The 23166-nt window shown below is 42.0% G+C and overlaps 2 protein-coding genes across 3 annotated transcripts; both read right to left on the minus strand.

Moving 5' to 3' along the window:
• Positions 1-3348: 3348 nt before the first annotated feature.
• h2ax (H2A.X variant histone) lies at positions 3349-4039 on the minus strand. Its single transcript, XM_069716430.1, has one exon. It carries the CDS (start codon positions 3930-3932, stop codon positions 3504-3506), a length of 429 nt encoding a protein of 142 aa, XP_069572531.1. The 5' UTR covers positions 3933-4039; the 3' UTR covers positions 3349-3503.
• A 567-nt stretch (positions 4040-4606) lies between these two features.
• c2cd2l (c2cd2 like) lies at positions 4607-22257 on the minus strand. Of its 2 annotated transcripts, none has more exons than XM_069716427.1 (14): positions 21768-22257; positions 13016-13111; positions 12724-12843; positions 11551-11661; positions 10672-10785; positions 10464-10563; positions 10244-10376; positions 9746-9810; positions 9356-9477; positions 8647-8818; positions 8459-8563; positions 7977-8071; positions 7151-7364; positions 4607-6597 (listed from the first exon to the last, which is right to left on the minus strand). In XM_069716427.1, the coding sequence occupies exons 1-14, from the start codon at positions 22134-22136 to the stop codon at positions 6347-6349; spliced, it is 2067 nt and encodes a 688-aa protein (XP_069572528.1). In that variant the 5' UTR covers positions 22137-22257; the 3' UTR covers positions 4607-6346. The 2 variants fall into 2 exon arrangements, with proteins under 2 accessions (XP_069572528.1, XP_069572527.1); XM_069716426.1 differs by having other exon boundaries at positions 7977-8110; positions 21768-22255.
• Between the last annotated feature and the right edge of the window lie 909 nt (positions 22258-23166).

The following is a 23166-nucleotide window of genomic DNA, read 5'->3' on the forward strand; positions in this document are numbered from 1 at the left end:
ACAAAAAAATGCATCCCACTAGAAGTTATTCGTAGCATTTTAAAGTTAGAATTATACTCACTCAGGCACATGTGCACCTCACACTCATGTCGGAGAAATGCTTCATTGTCCTCTAATTCCAACAAACTAGTCACAAGAGCCCCAAATGCAGCCTGATCTCACACATACACACATAAAAGTGCCCATTCACAAAGCCAGCTGGGTTTGGCTCCTAATCTTTCTCTCTGAAACCAGATGGCTTCCACCTGCTTCTACTGCTCTGTAACATTGAAGCTAGAAAATGAAATATTACAACGCTGATAATGGCAGGGTGTAAAGTCTTTCTCACACAGTGCATGGTGAGTGACACATAACTGGGTCGTATTGGGCTGAACGCTATGAGGGTAAAGTGCCACAATTGCGCCATTATCTCCCTCTCTCCCGGACACACACACACACACACATACATAGCAAATATTTTTGTTTCTCATTACCCGAGCAGGCAATGAGGGTATTCTTCTCTGTGGAAGGATTCAGTCCAAAGATTAAAAGCACAAGTTGAGGCACCCTCCCAAATGTTCATGTGAAAAGTCTCCCACTTCTCTTCTCAAGGATAGAAATCTGCTATTCCTCCTTCACTGCTGTTGAGTTACTTACAACGTTAATGTTTTGCTGCATAAACACACATCATTCTGCCAAGTCCACCCCTCCTTCTCTCGCCACTCATCATTCCTTTTCATGTCCGTGTCTTTACATTGTTGTATGTTTCTCATAGGACAGACTTGTACTTTAGAGCTTTAGTTTTTCTAGATGTTCTCAGATTTACAGACCAAACCAAGAGCTAATTTTACAGACAGTTGGATACATCAAAACTTTGTTGCTTTTCTTGTTTTTTCTTGTGAACCTAACTTCATTAAATTGGAGTGGACTTCACTTCCATTAATTTCAAGTGCTGGGAAATACAAAAGCTAAATGGTGAACATGAACAGTTTTTCCATTCGGTATCCCAGCCTAAGTTTAGATGATCTCTTTTTGTTCCATTCACCACAAGCTGTAATTAACAAAACATGGAAAAAGGTGCCTTCCCGGTGACATCATTTCAAACTTCAAATGAAGAGTGGCTCAGGGACAGCTAATGTTTTTTTTGCACTCTGAAAGAAGCGGGAGGGATATATCACCAGACACTGTATCTGAATTTAATTTCTCATATCTCTGCTTCATGCATAAAGTACTATGAAATGATTAATATTACTGTTATCAAAGTCATTTCCACAAACAACTGAAAACAACAGTGCTGCTAAATTTACATTCTCTGACAGTGTTGAATCAGGAAATTATCACAGCCAGTGGACACCTACGTTTTTTTTCCTATCAGGCACGAATTTTTTGTCCTGAACTTTAGTGTTGGACACGTTGTCAAGGCCTGAGTAAATGGTTCAGCATGTCCTGAGCTCGGTTCAAGTGTGTTGCGTCATGCTTCTTTTGCCATTTATAAAACAGTCAAATCAGACAGAAATATCTGCATGCTCTCCGGTTGAGGGTGATTTAAGCTGCACGTCTGGGGTGAAATGAAAAAAACATGTAATCCGCCTCCACAGACGACATGAATTACTATCGCACGCACTGATGGAGCCTTAAGATAGTTTTTCAGATATTTTCTTATTTTTTATGATGGTTCTTGGAATGATTTAAAGTCTTTCATTTCCAGCAGCAAATATTTTCATGAGTCTTTTCTGGGTATTGTGGTGAGGGTGCATGAGATGCACATCTGTTGGAACAATGTGTGCAGTGAACTGTCTTCAATTGTTATTAAATGGAAACACACGTGGGCATCAACACAAAACATGCCACGTTATCAGACATGAAACAGCTGACCCCTGCTGGCAAAGTCAGTGAACAGCACAGCTGACATTTCTGCTATATGATACAGTTGTGATATAATCGAAACTTGTTCCATTTAAAGACATGCAAAGTGATAAACTGTCAGTTGAGACGTATTTTTGTGGACTGTGTGCATCTGAGGAAGCTTCCTGACTTTTTCCTGCATGCTTCATTCGTTGCATTTGCAACATTTAACAGGTGTAGGATCTGGTTGTTGAAGTGTCCAGTTATGTCACCAGGCATCAAATGCCATAACCCTACTTTATTCATCTAATTCCTGACATGTGGGTAGATATATTTCTTCTCAATACGTTTTATTCAGTCATCTGAGATTTAAAGTTTTGCCCTGATCCTTTGGACGTCACTTTCAGATGGACTTATATTTGTTAAAATGATTACATACGCAATGTACTGCAACTTTAACCAAATGCTGCCATAGTCTGATGATCTATGAGGAAACGTGTACTGCCTAATTTCTAGAACATATGTAGCCTACATTTAGACAGTTGAAATAAGTTATATTCCTTCTCTGCATTGTGTCTGCTGTCACGTGTCGCTGTGCTCTATGCTGCTGAACTGGCTGCTGTTGTTTGTTTCTTCAAAAGGAGGAAACACCTGGAGCTTCATGCTGGCAGAACCGTTAACATGTTATGCAGGATCTAACCACACATGAACAAACAAACACTGTATTCAGGCCATTTTTTTTTTTTTACCAAAAGACAACCGTTTTAAAATGTGCCCCAACTCTATAGGTTTTCTGTTCATCAGGTTCACCCAACTAAAACTAATGTAACATAACAGAGCAGGCCTGCCATGAATCGTACCCTGACGAGGGTTAATTCAGTTTCTGTTGAAATTATTCTCAAAAGAAGCGTTGATTGAACATCAATGATCATTAGAGAGGGTGTGTGGAGCTCCTGATCCACAGCAGCATCAATAATGACCAGATCACAAACACACTCATTAAAAAGTCTGGTTAACTTCAAAGGGGGAGTTTTTTTCTTCTTCTTCTTTTTAATTAAATTAGTTTCAGCTAGGTACACTTTGAATTAGAATTTTGGTGTCAATGAGGGTTTTATACTTAACTGGGGAACCTGAAACAATTATAATCAACTACGCAGATTTTGCACCTGGTTTTAAATGAATTAAAACTTGTAGGCTTAAAGCCAGCCTGAAGGGAAGCTGCAGAGTCATGCTGCAGGGAACCAGATGATTAACAGCAAAACGTGTTGGAGGCTGTGGCCCATGAAACAGCCTTACATTGTGGTAAGTGGAGGCCAGGATTTTGCCCCCCTACACATGCAATGTAATGGGCCTGCTAACTTAATAACACCAGCATGTAACAACCCAGATATCCTGCGTGCTTTCCATTTGTACACCCATCGAGGTGGTCAGCCAAATACAACTACACTAAACTATTAACACGCCTTCACAAAAACTAACGAATAGCACCAGCTGGCTTATTGTCAACGAGTAGTAAAGACAATGTTTACAAAACAAGCGTTTATTAAATTAAATAATACCCCAAAAAAAACCATGCGAAACGTGAATTAAGGTAGCAAGAACCGGGAAAGTTGCTCTTTGAGTGAGGAGTGGGTGGTCCTTAAAAGGACCTTTTGGGTTGCAAGTTATTAGCCAGCAGGCTAATACTCCTGAGATTGAGAGGAGGCCTTCTTTCCCGCCTTGCCGGAGCTCGGTGCCGACTGGCCGGTCTTCTTGGGCAGCAGGACGGCCTGGATGTTGGGCAGGACGCCGCCCTGCGCGATGGTCACGCCGCCGAGCAGTTTGTTCAGCTCCTCGTCGTTGCGCACGGCCAGCTGCAGGTGGCGAGGGATGATGCGGGTCTTCTTGTTGTCCCTGGCGGCGTTGCCGGCCAACTCCAGGATCTCGGCGGTGAGGTACTCGAGGACAGCGGCCAGATACACGGGGGCCCCGGCGCCCACTCTCTCGGCGTAGTTACCTTTGCGGAGGAGACGGTGAACGCGGCCTACGGGGAACTGCAGACCGGCGCGGGAGCTACGGGTCTTGGCCTTAGCGCGGGCCTTTGCTCCGGTTTTGCCTCTTCCAGACATTATCGGTTGTTATCGTCCTTGTTTTCTAACAGACTACTGCAATGCTAGAATTTCCAGCGGTGAAAATGAAACGGCATACACGACCTGGATATAAACTCCACGTTTTGTCCCGCCCTAAACGGCAATTGGTACTCGGAACCAAAAAGCAAGAGTTGATTGGCTGCGAGGAACGGGAAGTCAGTAACCATTGGTTTAGCGCTTATGACATCAAGCCAATCATAATGGCTCTTTGGGAATAAACATAGGTGATTGGTTGTTGTTTTTCCTGCTCGTTGTGAGTGGGTCGCAAGTAAGGAGGTTGGAGATCGAAGACCAATCGAGTGTCTTCCCTCCAGCTTGAACTTTTTGGCGCTTTTACTAACTCCGCAGCAAAAGTAAAAAGTATCTCATTTGACTTTTTGAATTATGGAGCATGTCGGTTTCCTGCATGTTAAAACGTTAAACAGCTGGAGGGAGCTGCTCAAAAAGGAAACTTATGAGCATGAATGAAACTATGCAGATACATGTGTAAGAAGTAATTTGGCATTAAAGACTCAATTTAACCGAAGTAGCTCCGCACACAGAGATTTGGCATTAACGTCATAAAACAAAGGGCTTTAGAGTGACTGAAAACATATCTTATCTCCTAAAAGAAATACAGTAGCCTGTAATCCAGAGTCAGGTAAACAGACTAATTGATGCTTAAAAAATAATTTATTTGCAATAAATTAAATATTTAAAATATAACAACAGAATTCATACATATCTTTTGCAACCCATATCTTTCTGTTTCACATTACAACCACAGAAATATATAAATGTTTATTTATTTTAAATGTGCCTTTAGACAGTGAAGTGGCTTTAGTCATTTCTTCAGCATTTTGAATTTGTTGTAGTTCTGTAAAGCACATGGTACATGTCCTTTTGACAGCAGTGGCTCTGATCCCTTTTAATATCGATCCTTTTTATTGATGAAGAAAAAGAAAATTAAATCATTCTGAAGTCCCATAAATTAATGCAGTCAGTTAAAAGATTTTTCACGTTTTCAGACAAAACACAAATGGCCAAAAACCTATGTACATTTTTACATACTGCTTCTATTTGCTTTTGAAGGATGCAGCAGGTTTCCTCATATCTCTAGTTGCTAGTAGCGATTTGATTTCTAGCCCTGAGTACAGTACGTCCGCTTCATTCATCACCTTGTCTGAAACGTTGCTGCTTGAGCGTAGCGTCTCTGAGCACTTCCTTGAGACGCTTACAAGTTCAGTTTTCTCCAAACTAAACTGCAGAAATATTGCAGTACCGTCCTTCGTGAGAGACTTGGATTCATTTAAAAATATGACATTATATTAATGCTCCTAAATGTTATTGCAGGATAAGTTTTGCGATATTTATGATTATGAACAATTTACATGCCAGCATTTCCTGCAAATGTTTTGCCTGCAACCCTTGCGAGGAATTTAACACAGTATATCAAATATTTTTTCCACAGTAATGATAGTTATTACAATAAGAAAGTCCATATGACGTCCGCAGGAGCATCAACCGGAGAGCAGAACCTGATCATGTTGTTTTTTTTGTTTTTTTTCACTGACATAGCCAGGCTTAAAAAGTCTGTTAGACTTGCTGGCTGTTTGGATTCTCAAAAGCAAACTGAAGTTATGTTTCACAGGAAGTACCATTATAAAATAAATGTATGATCTTTTCTGCTTTTTATAGAAGATACAACAAACAATTTTTTTAAAACCAATAAGCTATATGAATGGACTTTACAGCTTGATTAAGATAGATTTTTTTTTGTTAATTTACTTAAATTATAGGTTTAAAATTACATTTGCATGGAAAAAAAACAATAGCAATGTCTCTATATTACAATGGAATGCAACAATGATGACAAATTTTGGAGGGTAAAATAAATAGCACTTGTTTCATGAGTTTCACATGATGATAAATTACTGTTTTACAACCAACAAACTTTAAATATGTTGTTAAAAAACACACACACAAAAAACCCAATAAAGTCCAAAGTGCAACCAGTAGCATCATACTGGCATTTTACGTCATGAAATAGTTAAAGAGCATTTCCACCACCAGTCACAATCAAACACTACCACTGTAGTTTGTGTTTAAACAGGGAACACATTTCATTGTAGCTCTTCCCTTCTCCTCAGCGAGCAGCAGATTTCTCCTCACATAAAATTGATTTTATAATCACATTTTAGATTCAGTGTTGTGATTCAACATGACTTCTGTCCTGAAGGTGCAATAATTTCTCTCCAAAGCGGAGCGCTCCCAGAGGTATCCTCCTTTCCAGATGTACAGGTGACAGCCCACCTGGGGTGTTCAGCCTGTCCAAGACCGGACTCAAGTTTAGTTCTTCTTCTGACAGTGATAAAAATCCTGGATGACCCATGTCCTTCCCCTTGCAATGATAATCAGTTATCCGGTGAACTCGCTCCTCCGTTGGTAGCTGCAGCCTTGCCTTTCGATTTGCCTGATGAGCGGAAAGAGAAGCGTTTGATGAGGCGCCGGGAGAAGCTGCCAGACTTTTTACGACTGCTGTTCGTGGCAGCAGCAAAGTTATTGCCCATGTTGGAGATGTCTTCGTGGGATTGGCTGAGGCAGGACTCCTTGTCTCGATGTCTTCTGCGGAACAACAGCTTCGTCCCACTCTGCAAAAAGCTCACTGCAGGAAACAAACGGCATGCATCAAGGAATGCAATATATCATGGTATTAAAGTGGCACTCCATCACTGGAGATTTACGACTTTGCTGACAATGCACTTACTGTTTGCAATTAGAAAATTATTTGACAAATTAATTGAATGATTTCCTGACATAGTCCCATCATCAAATTTGATTATTGCTTTTTAGCCCTAATTAAATTCATTGAAAACCACTCAGTCTGGTCGTGTATGTGCTGCAGTATGGCCTCCAGAGGGCAGTAGAGTTTGTGCCTATGCTGTCTGTAAATTTGTAAATTGGAGTTTCAATATTATGTTAAGCAATTATACTGTAAAATGAAAATAAAACCTGTTGGACTAAAAAAAAAATTAAATCTATAATTCATATTTTCATCAACTAATTACCCAATTCACAAAAAAACAACATTAGAATCACTGGATATTGTGCAAAACTGTCCTTTCTAAAATATGTTACTGGCAGCTGAACCTCCACCTCTGATGATATTAACATGATATGATTATGATATGCACAGACCAATTAGCAAAGTGCGTTACCTTTATGGTCCTTGAGGCTGCGGGTTTCCAAGGCACCAGTGGAACCCGTATCTGATTCCACATCATCCACGGACGGTCGCTCCGACACGTCAGACGGTGTGGTTTCATCTTGGTCCTGGTGATGCCCCGCCCCGTAGTGGTTGCCATGCGTGGCTGCGTCCATGGATGCAGCGTAGCCGCTTGATAACGGACAGTTATCTTCTGAGAGTGGAACCTGATGAGTGTGAACGTGTTTTAAATGATGTGCTTTTAGCACAGTTAAAGGGTTATTCTGTCAGAGCCAGAGAGATATACTGTAGGATCCTACTTACTGATAATCCAAACTAAAAACACTACTTAAGATTAACACTGTTGTGACTGTTACATTAAAATACACACTTTACAGCCGTCAGCATCCTTACACCTTCAACAGTACGAGACCCGAACCTTCCAGTGAATTGTGTGTCAAGTGCACTGAAAACATCTCTACAGATATTCAGGCAAAAATCTGGTCAGAAGACATAAAGTGTCCAAAGGGGGGCTGTGACAGTGGACTAAATTTAGATCACACTCATTCTGCCTGGCTCCATGTCATTGTAGTTTAGATTCCTTGTAGTGGTTAATGGTTCACTGCTCAGATAATCAGAACAGTGTTTGGAATATTTTTTTTTATCGTTCCCTCTGCAGAAAATAACTGTGCAGGTAACTGATCTACTGTTAACCACACAATAGCTGAAAATGATGTTTGAAATAAAAAATAATTGCACTTAAATAATGATAATACGCAGCATATCTAAAAAGCAGAGAGAAACAGCCCATTACTTTTGGATTGTTTCCATTATCTGACCTTTGACACCCCCGAGATGATCAGTGTGCTCCTCTTTGTTGGGGTCTTCTTTGCCACTTTGGATGCAGACTCCGTCAGCTGCCGAATAGCCGTCTCTGCAACGGGACCCAGGCCGTTAGAGAGGCGGCTGCTCTCTGAGCAACAAAACACAAACATGTAAATCAGCACTCGTAAACTGCAATATAGCATGCAGTTTTTAAAACACGCTTCTTTTCATTACTAAATAAATGTTTGTTGCATTGCACGTCCTTTAGAAAATCGTCTAATCATGTTTATCAGACTTCTTTTGTATTTTGTGTAAGCATGTAGTTTCCCAGCTGTTATAGAGCTGCAGTATGTGAGGTTTTTGAACAGGAGTACCTGCACAGAGTGTATGATGGATATTGAAAAGTGCTTTCCTCTCCACTCATGTTACACTGCTGCTGATCCTGCTTTGCATCTGTTATGTAAAGCCATGTTTGGCTGTCAGTGTAGAAACTCACTGCTCGGGTTGGGGCTGCTGCTGCTGCTGCCTCTGCTGTCAGACAGGACGGTGGGTTTCTTCTCAACCACCTCCACTTTGGATGGGGAACGCAAAGGGGAATCACCTGAAAGGCATTACAACTATTTTATGTCATTGTTAAAATGATCACAACAGTCTTTATCTGAAAACTTCACTCTGTAAACTTACCTGGACTGCGTTCAAGTTTAAGTCGAGACTGGACGGTGGTGACGGTGGTGACAATGGTTCCATCCGGCATGATGGTTCGGTCCACGTCCACTTTCTTGGTGGGGGTGAGTGAGGAACGAAGTGGCAAAGCATTGTGGGGGCTGCGAGGCTCCTCTGTCTCCAGATACAGCAGCTGGAAGAGTTCAATCAAAAACACAGCGTGAAGTTAGACAAACTCCCACATTTAATGAAGCAAATAAAACACATAGAGGGGGTGGGAACTTCATTTAAACTGACATTTGGACCCGATGGGAACTTTAGCTGACTAATCAGGTTGCAGGACTGATCCAGGAGATGTATCCTCAGGGTTATTTTATGCATGCTTTTGTAGAAAACAACAGGATGTTGTACAAACATGAAACGTTACCCTACAGAAAGCCTACAGAGATAAGCCAGATGTTTACGCTCTCTTTGAGGACATACATTGTTTGGTATGTAGATTGGAAGATAGAAAAAAGGCAACAAGATGTCTTCTGAAAAGATGACAAGCAATTTGACACGACCATTACAGGCGTGACAATGGATGATGTATCGGCTGTTATACAACACACCCTCTTCTTTTGTTGTGAATCTTTGTTGCATTTAAGCTTGCTTGATATTAGATAAGAAACTGTGATGTAACTGTTTGCCCCACATCCTTGAAACAGTTTTCAATAATCTGGTCCCTTACCTCCGAGGTGATGGTAGCGTTGGGTGCCAAGCCGTAGCCGGGGCTTACGGACAGTATGTGTTGTCCAGTGGGAACTTTGCAGTGGACGTCCAAGGCAATGGAGGCGTGACCAGGCAGGAATTCTAACCACAATTTAACACAGAAAGAATCGTCTGAACGTATTAGGTCAAGCAGCACGAAAGCTGTTCCTTCTACTGAAGCTCTGAGGCCATAAAAGGAGCATCTCCTGACATTTTCTACAGCCCAAAACGCCAACAAAGACAATTATAGTGAGTCTGCCAGCCCTGCGTTTTAGGCACCCATGATTTTGCTTAAGCAGTCTTTAACATTCCTGCTGATCAGGTTTCTGAACAGCAGCCAGGAGTAAATTGGTATTGAGCTATGCCTTACGTTCTCGTTTGCCGTTCCGCTCCAGAAGTCTCACTCTGAGCTCTTTGGTTTCTGGGCCCAGCTCCCTGCAACACAAAAGAAACAACTAGGTTCGAATTCAAGTGAAACACCACCATGAAAGGATGAATTATTTAGGTAAATTAATTGGAATAACAGCTTCTTTCTAAAGATGATTTTTACTTTAAACCCCTAAAAACCTGTACTGCTCTACAACATGAATATCAATGACTGCATAAGCAACAATTAAAGTTCAAAAACATTGTTTGGTGTATTTATTCTGAATTTTACACTTAGACACTCAGCTAAACTGCCACATCATATGTAGGTGTGGTTTAAACAGTCAAGAGTCAGAAATCTCTCGTGACCAAAACTTGTGAAGAAAACAGGGTGGTCTTAAAGGACCAGTTCACTCAAAGCTAGAAGCTGACTGAGAAAAAACATTGTTAGCATAAACTTACACATGCTACCACAAGTTTGGCATTACACATAGCACCTTACAGTGTTATTTCTTCACTCCATTCAAGTGCAGCGCTGGCGTTGGTGGGCACAGACAGGAAGCGGGTTGTCCTCTCTGTAGAGGGTTGGTCCAGGCTCAGGACACAGCACAGCTCCTCTGATCTGGACCACTGACCTGCAAACACATAGTGACGCAGTGAGATCTCTGCAATCAGCAGGAAGCTGGGCGGGGTTGATCTAATGCAGAGGCAAAATGCCTGACCTTTACTCAAGGTCGCCCTGAGCTGCCGCAGGACTAGTCGCCTAACCATGACACTCTGGGAGACAAATTTTGAGCCAACCGTGAGATGGTCCATAGGGGCCTGGGATTGTGCAAAAGAAAAAGAGCATCTAGTCTTAGAAATTAATTTATGTAAAATTGTTTGTCTTGCTGGCTGTTAGAGTAGTGAAAAAAAACACATATTTCTCACCCCAGGACTGGGTGCACATGTCTTGAGGTTGAGGACCATGGCTGGCTGTGTGCTGAAAAGAGTATCCTCTATCAGTCCCTTAATCATGTTCAGGTCCACCTCACACTCAGAGCCCTGAGAAGAAAACAGACAACTTATTATTACTTTACAATGATAAAACCTGTGTGCAGAACTGAATAGCCTTGCCTTGTTTTTATTTTATTTTAAATACACTTTTAATCTCTTATTAATATCTTATTTTTAATGTATGTCTGTGCCTCTGTAAAGCACTTTGAACTGCCTTGTGCCTGAATGGTGCTGAGAATTGTTGCCTTACAGACACAAACAGGGACTTTAAATAATTCGATATAATCTTTCTTCTAATGATATCCAAAAGGAACACATTCTATTAATGTGACTGTTTACAGTTGCTTTCATCTAAAAGCCATTTAGTTTGTTCAGAAAGCATTGCACCTTCGGGGGATTGAGCCAATATCAATACTTCATAATTACATTTGGCTTGATAAAACGTAAACTTTGCTATCCTTGTTTCTTAGTTCAGCGGGTATCCCCGCAGGGCTGTCTGCAGTCTCTTTCTGACTTTATTAATTTTGTTGCTGCCTGAGACAAAAGGCATTAAATGACATGCACATTTATGTAACAATATTCAAGAACGCCATTTCCAGCCTAACTCATGTTGGGTTTAATGGGCTGGAAAGTAACTCGCATGCAAAAACATGACATGTTGGCATTTATGAAGAGAAAGATTTGCATAATGTGTGTTGCCGTGTTTGAATGTATACAAGCTTTTGATTCGTGAACACCAAACAGTTACAGAAATGAGACCTTTACTGACTGCAACCATATCAAATTAGTGGTAGCACTATCAAGTGTTCTCACCTGTCTCTGCAGCTTGCATGGAGACACGGTCAGAGGGAATGATGGCTGCTTGGAAGGAGTCCAGGATATCAGGAGACCCTCGTCCTCCACCTCCTCCAGGCACACCACCACCTGATGGAGACAGACAGGGCGAGCACGGTCGGAAAACAGGTTAGAGACAGAGGCAGACAGCAGGTTGACAGGCATGCAGTTACAACAATTAGGATTTTGCATGTATATTCATCATTTAGTACAGAACAGAACAAAATCCTCCTAAAAGACTGCCATTTTTGATTGGCTACTTCTACGACATATTTAACATCATTCCTCTGAACCGCTCAGCCCGGCGGAGGCTTTGAAAGAGATGTTTTCGATTAAATTTTTTTTTTTTTTTTAAATTACTAGAAGTAAACCATTTATTATAGCCAGAAAGTCATTTTATTGTACATAGCTCATTAAAAAAAATTCCAAAAATAAACAGTTTGTACAATCCATATTCTGTAAAAAAAAAAAAGTTAAAATTCTGAGCTCACACAACTGCAAGACCTTGAATGACCCTGCTGTGACCAACACGCGTGACAAAAATTCTGTAAATCTTCAACTGAACTGCAGGCTGAACCATAAAAGGAGATAGGACAGAGAGGTTTGTAAAGATTGTAAAAATGTATATAGTTCAATATGTATAGTATGGTAACATTTGTGAGCTTTTTGAAAAATTTTCAATCTTTTTTAAATTTCTGTAAAATGAATAAGAAATTTAAGTTACATTTTCTTTTTTTTGTGCTTTATGACATTATAACTGTGTTATACTGCACAGAGGTCATTTTTTAGTGCCCCCTACTTCTAGCCATGATTGTGCTGTTTCTGTAGAGGTGCAGGACTTGCTGCTGCAGTGAAAAATGAGCCCACAGTGAGTAAAAATATGACAGGAGCAACAAAAAAAAAACACTTAGAAACTGCTTGAGGTTCGGAGGGTTATAAAAGCATATAATGCCATTTGGCAGAAAACAAAATCCACAATTGCAGTAATGTCTGAGTGACATGCGTTTTTTATTTATTTTATCTTTTATTATAATGCGTAAAATTATACACTTGGATAACAACGCAGATGATGCTCTGACATTCTGGTTTGTTTTAGAGGCCTGACCCCCCCCATGTACAAACTGTAAGAATCCTGGTTCTGTGTTTTGGTACCTTTGTCACCATAGGTTGTATAGTGATCTGATAGGTGTCCATGGAAACAGCAGCAGGTGACTGCTGGGTGACCGTCACAGGAAATGTCAGTGTGTCGACCCAACATTTACAGTGTAAAACCTGCAAAACAAGAGGAAGACGATGCTCATCATCATCATATTCACTTGATATTTGTTGCTCCAATTAAAATTTCCTGGTTGACTGACTAAAGATGCCCGCTTTAGAGGTTAACCCCTGCATTTTTTTTTCTTTTTTACAGCTGTCATGCACATGAACTAAAAAGTTTACTTACCATTCGGTTTGCTGACTGGTCAGTGCAGGTCACACTATCTATTCCAGAGGCAGCAGTTAACTGGAGGCTGCTGTCAAAAGTTATCTGGATGGAGCTCTGGAAGAGACAGAGGAGAAGAGAAAATGACCTAAATATTATATAAGAGAAACAGAAGAGACACTTGGAAATGACATAAAAGATTTTCTACAGCAGTGATGAGTCTTCAACGCAGCTGCTTAGTAGTTCATCATAGTTGGTCAATTAGTAAAGGAAATGGCTGCTTTATCATAAACTAAAATGCAAATTAACTTAAGCTTTTTTTTGAAGAATTTAATACATATATAACAATCCCACAAGTATGGTACTGAGTGTATCATTCACATGCTGATCATGTAATGTTATCTTTCCCCATTACAAGGTGAAGATGTTGCGTATGATGCCAAAAATGTCCATGAATCAAAAAATACTTTTGTAAGGTGCCTTAATAAAAATGGCTGTAAAGACGGTGCTGCGAACGAAGACCAAATTATTGTATTTACAATGCATGAGAGAGCAGGACTGTGATTTATGCCAGGACAGCTCTATGGATCAGTGGAGTCAGATGAATGGTGCCTGAAGATACTGGCAAAAAAATTACAACATATGTTTGACCAAAGGCTGTTATGAGGGAATTAATACGAGCTTTTTTAATACTGCAGAAGTTTGTGTTTCATTAAACTGGTTCAGGCTGCTCAGACCCCACAGCAACATCTATTATCAAGACTGCATCAGTCAATGATTAGTTATGCTTACGGCGAGGCAGCTTTTTTTCCTGTAGGAGTGTTGGACTTGGCCGACACCCCTAACAAGAGGAATTGTCTCAGTTTTAAGAAAATATTCACCAGTGGCCTACTATTACCATGCTGTCTGTGCCAGAGGATCTGTTTTACTGGATGGCTTTAACTGGCTTAGGAGGTGCAAGTGAGAGAAAACAAATCCCCTATTGTCAAGGCATATGTTCCACTAGGTCCAAGTCCAATCTGTATCAAACACAACAGTGGAGGCGGGGCAGAGGTGGGAGGATGATATAACAAAGTTTGTGCAGTGTGTCTATGTGTGTGTGTGTGTGTGTGTGTGTGTGTGTGTGTGTGTGTGTGTGTGTGTGTGTGTGTGTGTGTGTGTGTGTGTGTGTGTGTGTGTGTGTGTGTGTGTGTGTGTGTCTGTCAGTGTTCCAGCCAGAAGGGCACAAAGCCAAGTGCAATGCTGCAAGCTTACGTAGGTTCCCTGGACTAACACTGCAGTCACATGACTACAGCGTACAACCAGCTCTGTTTACTTCGGTTGGCTGGAGCTTCTAAAACTGCTCAGTCACCCAACCGTTCATTGTGTCCAAAGTGCAGAACAAATGGGATGTGATGTATTTCAGATTGTGAGGCTTCATAAAAAAAAAAAAAAAAACATATCATATGGTTTCTCATTATTACTGGAGGTTTGTGTCACTTCTGTCAAAAGCCACTTTCATTATTTTAGATTTTAACGTTTTGCATTTTATTGTTTTTTTTTTAAGGCAGTTGATAATGTAGGTACAGACAAAATATGAGGCAACAAATGCACCTGATTAGAGTAAAATTAAGCCATCCCACTTATATGATATGTGTCTTACCGACAAGACCACCAGGAACCAAAAACACCCACAAATCCAGAGCCGGACTGCATTTACAGCACAGATTTGTGGTTTCTTTTGTGTTTGTGTCATATATGCTTATCTATGATGAGCATATATGTTTTGTGTTGTTTCTGCCGTGGGGTGATTATATAGTATTGTGTTAAAAATACCTTTCTGGGCAGAATTATTATACCAGCGCTGTATGTTTGGGCGGTTTGCCACAATGGAAGTTTAACATTTTGATGTTTTCCTATATTTAATATTTCAACACCTAGTATATCTAACTGGTCCAAGGTTTATTCCTTCAATGGAGCTTACTTAGACATTTGACAAACATTGGCTTTATTGGTAGCCATCTGGTGCACCATGGTGTTGTGTATCCTCCTTGCCATGGCAACAGAGCTCATTTTGTCATGGAGAGGGCAACGCTAGTAGCATGGCCACTGATTTGTCCTTGTGAACCACCCCTGTCCAACAGAGTGTGTATGTGAGGGTATTTCTGGAAAGAGATAGGTCCTGAGGACATCCATAGTGTCACTTCAGGTTTGTCAGCGTCTCCCCCTTTGGGTCCAGCTGGCTCAACGCCTGTGAAAAGCATGTGGGTCAACCAGAAATACTCTCCCCCTGTGGCTTTTCATGACCCTCATTTCCTTTCCTATAGTTTCTGTTAGTAGTGCATTTCTGAGGTTCAGGTGGCCACAGCTAAATTCAACACCTAACCTGTTGTTTTAACGAGACGACTTCACTCAACAGAGACAGACCGCAGAGCAGGGTGGTCTAAGTCAATTGATGTAGGTTGCATCCTCTGCACTCTACACTCTAGCCTGGTATTTCCAGACCCAAATTCATTGCGTAAATGAATGGTTCTGGCCGCACTACATTAGAGATCGTTGCTTCAAAATGGGCTTAGGCCTCGGGTTCATTTTAAAATGATTAAAGAAACTTGTCCCCAATCCGCATTGACCACCATGTGACGTATGTTGTGTACTGAAACTCTACCACCACCGGCATTGTTGGAACTTTAACTACATCACACTTAGCCACCCTAACTGGTAATCGACTGGTCCCCCTTTCAGAGTGGCTGAGCAAACCTTTAAGCGAACAGGGTTTCCAGACTATAATCATATGAAAGACTGAAGCCTTGAGCAATAGTCCGGCCGAGCGCCTCGTCCAATTTTGTAAAGCATAAAGAGAATAAAATTTAGCGTTGAAAATTTTAACAGCACAACAAAGTGGCTGGTTTACTTAACACAGCTAATGTATTTTTAACTGTAACCTGTTATGTAAGGACTACTTGGCTACACTAGCTGACTAACTGAAGTGCCCTCCTCCTGACTGTGAACTGATTTAATGTCCTATCTCATGTCTTTCCTACAACCTTTAACAGACCATCACTAAATTAGAGACTTTTTTTTTTACCTGTATTTAAAGTAGTTTTGTGAACGGCTCTTTTTGCTATACAGAAAACTACTAAAAGCAAAATACAGTGCATTAAAACTGAAAGCATTTAGGATCTACCTTAGCTTCCACAATTTAACCAGGTACAATATAAGATTAGAATCATGCCTCATTTTGAATGCTAAGTGAAAGCAGCCCATTCTGTAGATTAATCTCTGCCACACAAAGTATTTACCATTATTGTAAATTTTGGCAGGTAACTGGCGAGTGCAGTTGAATCTCATCAGCAGCTGTGTCTGAGGGATAAAAAGGTTAGTTTCCTGCACAATCATATCAAATGAGCGCTGAGTGCTTAATGTCCCCTGTCGTTAAGAAGGAATCTACTTGAGCATAATCACAGGACATTAATCATCTACCAGCAGCTCGCAGTCAGAGAGGGGAGAAGTGAACTCTGTTCTCATGCTATTCACCAGCCTCATTATGACTTGCAGATTGTGAATGGACAGGGAGCTTCCTTCCCCGCAAATGCACGCTCGTTTTGTCCTCCTCTTTTACTCAGTAACGATGGCTTCACACCATGTGTCAGCTGCAGATGCACACGCGGTCTGCTGATACGGTCTGGACTGCAGGCCTGGGGAGGCCGCCGACCAATCCAGGCCTTCAAGCCTCCTCTACAGACTAATCCAGCACGAGACATCCGAGTAGCTCCATATCAAGTCATTTCTTATGAGGCAAGATTATAAGCAGAGGCTCAGGCAGTTCAGCAGACAGACAGTTTTGCCAGATAAACAACTGAGTCATGAAATGAGCGGCACGATGGGAGTACTCTCCGAAGGTGCAGGAAGAGACAGAAAGGACCGATCTATGCTCTTGAAACCGTGCTGTGTACTCCATGTCATATCAGATGAAGTTGTAACTGGGGAGAAAAATGTGGTATTATTGTGAGTATTTCATAAAGTGTGTCTGGGCTTTTAAATCTAGTTAACTGATAACTCCGTGGAAATCACTATCATTTGACCTGGCAGCAAGAAGACATTCTTCTGCTAACATCGCTGCGTAAAACCAGCTGCGATGAAGCCTCGGGCCAACCCGTGGACTATATAGCGACTATATATATAAGAGTGAGAAGCACAGAGGCGGGGGGGTTAAAGTATCTCCAAGGAAGAAGCCAGATGAGACGCTGTCACCAACATCATATCCCCACCACGCTCTGTTTGGTGAGCTCAAGCACACCGAGCTGAAACCGTCTGCAGCACCAATGTAGTCGGACAGCCAGCTAGCACACATACCGCCTTCATGTCAATTGTCCCGTTTCCTTTTCTAGTATCAAGTGATGCTGCAGACAGACCTACACACCGAAACAATGATGCATTAGCGGGAAACACTTGCTGCAGTTTACGTAACAACCCCCAGACGCCGTGTCAGTATTCACCCCTGTGAATCATTTTTGTAGTCTCATCGTGTTGCTCCGAATGTTGCGTGGACTACGGGGGGTTCAGGGTCAGGTGTCCCATCGGGAGTGTTTTGCTGCAAGGACACGGCATTTTGTCAACACTCAAAATTAGTGAGACAGCATGAGGATTCCTGATTACGTCACTCTCCGCTGCCGTGGACAAACTATCAACGAGCTCAGCCAAATCAGACTTCTGAAAATGAGTGTTTTTCTAAACTACAGACAGTGGCCCACGTGTGCATAAAGAGCCAGTTGCCTGTGTAATAAGTGCTGGCAAGTTGCCAAACTTAGAACTGGGAGAGACTTTATGAATTTCAAAGAGCCGCCCAGTCATAAGAGCCTGAAGCTGTGGTTACAATGGAAGTAGCTCGTAGCTACAGAATATAGCTTATAATAAATAAGTGCTGAATCTACCGTGAATGTGTGTGCCATGTAAGAACCTTTGAGGGGTGGGTGACTTCCAATAAAGTTCTTTAAATTATATGACTTTATATCACAATATCGGGGTATAATCTTTCTTTGGGGGATAACTAATGCAATATTATTAATTTTGAATTAACAGCAGACAATAACTTTTTTCATAAATTAAAATTCCCAAATTTAACCATGCAGTAGGTTCATAAAGTTAAATAGCGAGCAGTGGCTGAGACTGAATCTGACTGACGTTAGGGTTAAGCTATCAAACGTGACATCACATCGCTCTACCAGGCAAAGCATAAGCACATTTCCACCAATATTACACATACCTCAGGTTGGGTATCACTGGCTTAAAGGAATAGTTCAGTTTATACATATTGATCTGCATCTGAAAAACCACAACTTCTTGTTTTCACATTTTGTTTTTGTATGGAGTAAATAAATGAACTTTAGAAATGTTTGTTGTACCTTTGGACAGTAAGGCTAGTTGTTTCCCTCCACTTTCATTCTTTCTGACATGGGAGTTAAATATCAGATTTGTCACATTTAGCATAAGGACATGATCCATTAATTGTTTGTTTTTTTGTTATAACATGTCAGAAAATAGGTCAAACTTTCCATTATATTTGTTTTTTGGTCCGACCAAAAGTTGAAAATCCCAAGATATTTACTTTACTATCAACTCTACTTTTAATGATGTCATAAATACGGTTTTGCAATTGAATTTTCTGTCACAATTGTTCAGGACCAAATCTTTATTATAATAATAATAATAATAATTAAATAATGACAGCATACCCAATAAAAACACTCTACTGCATGACCGAACATAATGTGTTCTGCAGAGGAAAATGTGTCTCTGAGCCTCTGTTGCTTCAACTCACCCATGCAGGCTCATTCAAGTTCCCTTTATTTGGGTGAATTTCATCATAATTATTTAAAGACCTCTGTCAGCATCAATCTTAAATGCTGGAGAAGTACTTAGGTTAATGCTATAAAGGATTTGTGTACTAATCCCCACATGATGACACTGTAGACGTATCTCCATCGGGCCCTGCTCCTCCAGGGGAGCTCATGTTTTGCCTGACGTAGAAACATAATCATGAATTGCAAGTTAGAGGAGAACGTGAGTCCTGGGGACCATTAGTATGGGCGGCTGCTCTCGTGTCTGTTTTCAAAGTGACCACAGAAACCTGGCTGCCAGGTGGCAGGCGCCTACTGTACATGGCTCGCCTCCTGCCACCTAATACTCGCCATATCTCCACACAGACTCCGACAGCAGCTTTTTTCCAGGCAGATTTTTAGGGAGAAGGTGAAATGAAAGGACAAAGCATGAGCAATATGATAACTAAGATGGAGTTAACTGGCTATTTAACATGATACAACTTAATGACCACTTATTGTGTCTGTAAATACTTACCGTCACATCTAATGCATCTGTGGTTGATATTAAAGGGATACTGTGGAGATCACGCATGTGACCTTTAGGTTTCAAGACAAGGATCTTGAAACCTAAAGCTCTTAAATTACATCCTGTCTGTGTATCCGTTCAATAAGATATATTTGTGATTTGTTCTTAAAGTGTCATGTTCAAAAGTTCATTAACAATTTCCTAGTTGATTTGCATACACTCCAGACACATTTAGGAATAACAGACTGCTCGAGCACGCAGACCCGGCGACGAGCAGACACTTTTGTTGTGAACTCGGGCAGCTTTGGCTCACATACTCCGTTCACAAACTAAACACCACATGGGCAAACAGCCACATGTCTCCGTCTCCTCCACCACTGACGCACTTACCCAGTCTAGAAAATTCTCTTGCAGTGAGCATCAGACTCTTTCGCACTGCTGGGTAAAAGCATTGGTTCTTTGCAGCATAACAACAAAAACTGGCATTTTAAAGCATGAGCCTAAAGGTCAAACCCGCAAAGAATGGCAAAGGCTCTCACTTACAAAAGCTTTCCATAGCTACCACCTTAAAAAGCACAACCCCTTATCAGCACCTGATTTCCTGAAAACCTCTCTTGTATATTTAGAGCTGCCAAAGGGTTATTCAGATTTAAATTGCTAGATCTAGATCTATCCTCGGCAAAGTAAATGTGTTATGAATAATTACAGCTAGGTTGCATTGTAAGACTTAGAAGTCATAAAAGTTTTAGAAAGGTAACTACAATGTACCTGGCTTCTCGTAACTCTAGTAAACTGTCACGAAAGGCTCCAAAGTTCACCCAAGGTTCACTGAAGTGTTGTGGAGTTTCTTGGTAACTGCCAACTGCCACAAAGGTCACAACGGATCAACTAATTATGCCAATGTAAGATAACTAAGCTGGCACACTCCCACTTACAACAATACCACAGAGACCTCTTGTAGTACCAGCACAATGAGGCTAGATGATGAAGACAGATATTGTGAAAGCTTGCCAGGCTTAACGCTGCATACCAAAACATATGTAGAATGCACAGAGAATCCACAAAGTATGATGGAGTCACATAAAAAAACATGAAGCAACCGATGTTCAAAGCTCGGCGCTCCCCTTTAGATATCTAGTTTCATCATGCAGTACCGTCGTCTGATCCCAAATTAAGTCATAAAGAACTATCTTCTGCAACAGGAAGAACAAGTGGTCCTGATACGGAGGGTGCGGCCCCCACAGGGCCTTCATCTCAACATCATGCAGTCAGGCTAAAGGTCACATGACGAGACAGGTGCAGCTGAGGTGTTTGGAAATACCTTGAAAAACTGTGTGTATGAATTGTTGCTGTTTTAAAGTCACATTGATTTGCTTTAGAGGGTTTCTCTTCTCTGCACCTTGTATTATGTTTGAGGCACTATTTTTGAAACCTTTACTTTCAGCACCCAAGAAACTTTTGCTGTCTGTTGCTTATTTGTGTTTCCATCTAGGTGCTCAATACTCACACTTCTCCAGTGTTTACCTAAACATCTGAAGGAGAGGATTTCAAATCAGCAAAGGTGAGGTGACCCTTGTGAATCCCAACAGAGTGCTGTTTGTTGTGCACGTTCACTGTGAGCATTGATCCGACTCCTTTAAACTCCCCACCTACTCATCTCTGATCCAACACACACTCAGAGTTTGTGTGTGTGTGTGTGTGTGTGTGTGTGTGTGTGTGTGTGTGTGTGTGTGTGTGTGTGTGTGTGTGTGTGTGTGTGTGTGTGTGTGTGTGAGGGATATAGGGGGTAGAGGATCTTTTTCCTCTTCCAGCGCTCACAGGAAACACCTGACTGTGTGGCAGGCTTTGATTCCCACAAGTCAAAGGAGCTATTTAAAAAGAGGGAGACCTTTAGAAAGTTGAGGTCCGCCTCCAACACGTGCCAGACAACTGCAGTAACTGTGTGGTGTACAACTGACCGCACTGAATCAAGCATGAATGTGTTATAACTTGCCTTAAACTTAAAGACAGTAAAGGTTATGAGCATCAGTAAAGGTGAGACTACCATCCTCTTGTCTCTTTTCCCAGTGTGGTCAAACACCCCCACCCCCCCCCCCCACCCCCTTCTCCTCTATCAGGGTTTGGGACTATTTTTACCACGAGGTGTGGGTGTTACTGAGGCTATGATGGCTGGTTTTGCCTCTCCGCTCTTTTGTGCATTGATTCAGAGCTGTTACGCAACGCTCTGCACCCCACATCCTCTTACCTAGAGACACTCTAACTCCCACACCTCCACCTCCCTGCCTACACACTGACTGTATCAGCTCCTGCTTAATTATTTATGCCTCTGCTAAGTGACCTTAGGCATGCGCCTCTACACACCGCCATCATGTTTATTCAGCTCTCTTTTGCAGCATGCAACACCTTTTTGAAAAAAAATTTTAAAAAAAAAATCGAGATCTCAACTCACCCCATGCCTGCAAGCCTGCTCGTTCAGAGCCTTGACCCAGGTCCTCTGCCAGTGCTCCCTGAGGGACTTGAAGGAGAACAGAGAGGTCAACAAGCCTTTAACCCCGGCCTCGCACGCTGGTTCTCCATCCCTGCCCGAGCGGAGCTTCTGCAGGAAGCCCCACACTCCTCCCGCCTGGCTGCGATGGGGCAGCGTGAGGGAGAGCTGCTGCTGCAGGGCTGCCTCCCTCCTGCCCCGCTCCGCTGCCTTCCTGTTTCTCCACAGCCGCAGCAGGCTCAGCGAGTACTGGAACAGCCATCCCAGCACGATGAGCAAGGAGGCGAGGAAGAGACTCACCAGACACAGCCAGCTCAACTCCTGGAGCTCCATCAGCGCCTCCTGCAGCCTCTCATATCATCCAGGTGCAAATATGGGGACTGTCAGCAGAGCAGATCTGAAAGCCTGTGAGTGGCAGCAAACACACAGTCATCGTAATTAACGGGGTACCTTCGCGTTATAACTGAGGAATCTGCTTATTCAAGGTGACAGCGAAACACCGCGTGTGTGTGTGTGCGTGTGTGTGCGTGCGTGTGTGCGTGTGTGTGTGTGTGTGTGTGCGTGCGTGTGTGCGTGTGGAGCAGAAGCCCATGCACTGTAAACTGCGTTGCGTATGTTTGGATCGCAAAATGAATCGTGCGGAGTGAGCAGCGCGCTGCAGCGCGGCTTAACGCAGAAAACTCACGTTAACAGCTGGACCCTCGTACCAACCTGAAGTTGAATCTAGACGCTCCGAGCCAAAGGCTGCAGGTGACCGATAGCAAATGAAGCTGGCTTCATGGCGATAAGCAGCGCCTCCGACAACCAATGTGTTCGTCCCATCTCCGAGTCGTCAGCGATGTTTTGACCGACGTCTCTCTGCTGCCAGCGGTCGACTCAAAAACGAGCCTTCCGCTCTCTGCTGGCGCCTCACGGGCTCCGGTGGGTTTAAAATCTCCGCTGATTGTGTCCTCCTACCTCCGCAGCCCCTCCACAAGGATGATTTGATGAAGAACAGCAGCGGCCTGCAGATGGCGCTGCAGGCACGGGAAGAACGCAACAGCAAAAAGGAAACTGAAGCAGAGCCTTCAAAATAAAAGCAGACAAAAATCCTTTCAGACGAATTTTACTGTCATTTTGATTTTGGTTATGTTACAACTTTTTAATTTATTTGTAAATCCTGCAGGGGGATCACGTGCCGAAATTCAGCTCTACAGACATTATTATGTTTATTTATATTGTGTTCACATTGATTTATATACAGTATATGGTGCAGAAGTGAATGGTACACTCACATCCAAGTGAAAGTAAGCAGTCCATTACAAATAAAGCTCCTAAATACAAAGTATTATGAGAAAAGTGCCCTAATAACGTATTAAGTAAA

This window comes from Brachyistius frenatus, unplaced genomic scaffold (assembly GCF_029030835.1).
Source record: "Brachyistius frenatus isolate BFR_SWC_R1_liver_20210118 unplaced genomic scaffold, ASM2903083v1 Contig_157, whole genome shotgun sequence".
NCBI lineage: Eukaryota > Metazoa > Chordata > Actinopteri > Embiotocidae > Brachyistius > Brachyistius frenatus.

Bases quoted from the DNA above. Each gene is read 5' to 3' on its own strand.
- h2ax (XM_069716430.1), bottom strand. From the start codon at position 3,932: ATGTCTGGAAGAGGCAAAACCGGAGCAAAGGCCCGCGCTAAGGCCAAG.
- c2cd2l (XM_069716426.1), bottom strand. From the start codon at position 22,136: ATGGAGCTCCAGGAGTTGAGCTGGCTGTGTCTGGTGAGTCTCTTCCTC. The intron at 9,478-9,745 runs GTAAGGCATAGC...AATTGTGGTTAG, and splicing joins GCGGAACGGCAAACGAGAAC to AATTCCTGCCTGGTCACGCC. The intron at 8,564-8,646 runs GTAAGTTTACAG...AATGCCTTTCAG, and splicing joins TAAACTTGAACGCAGTCCAG to GTGATTCCCCTTTGCGTTCC.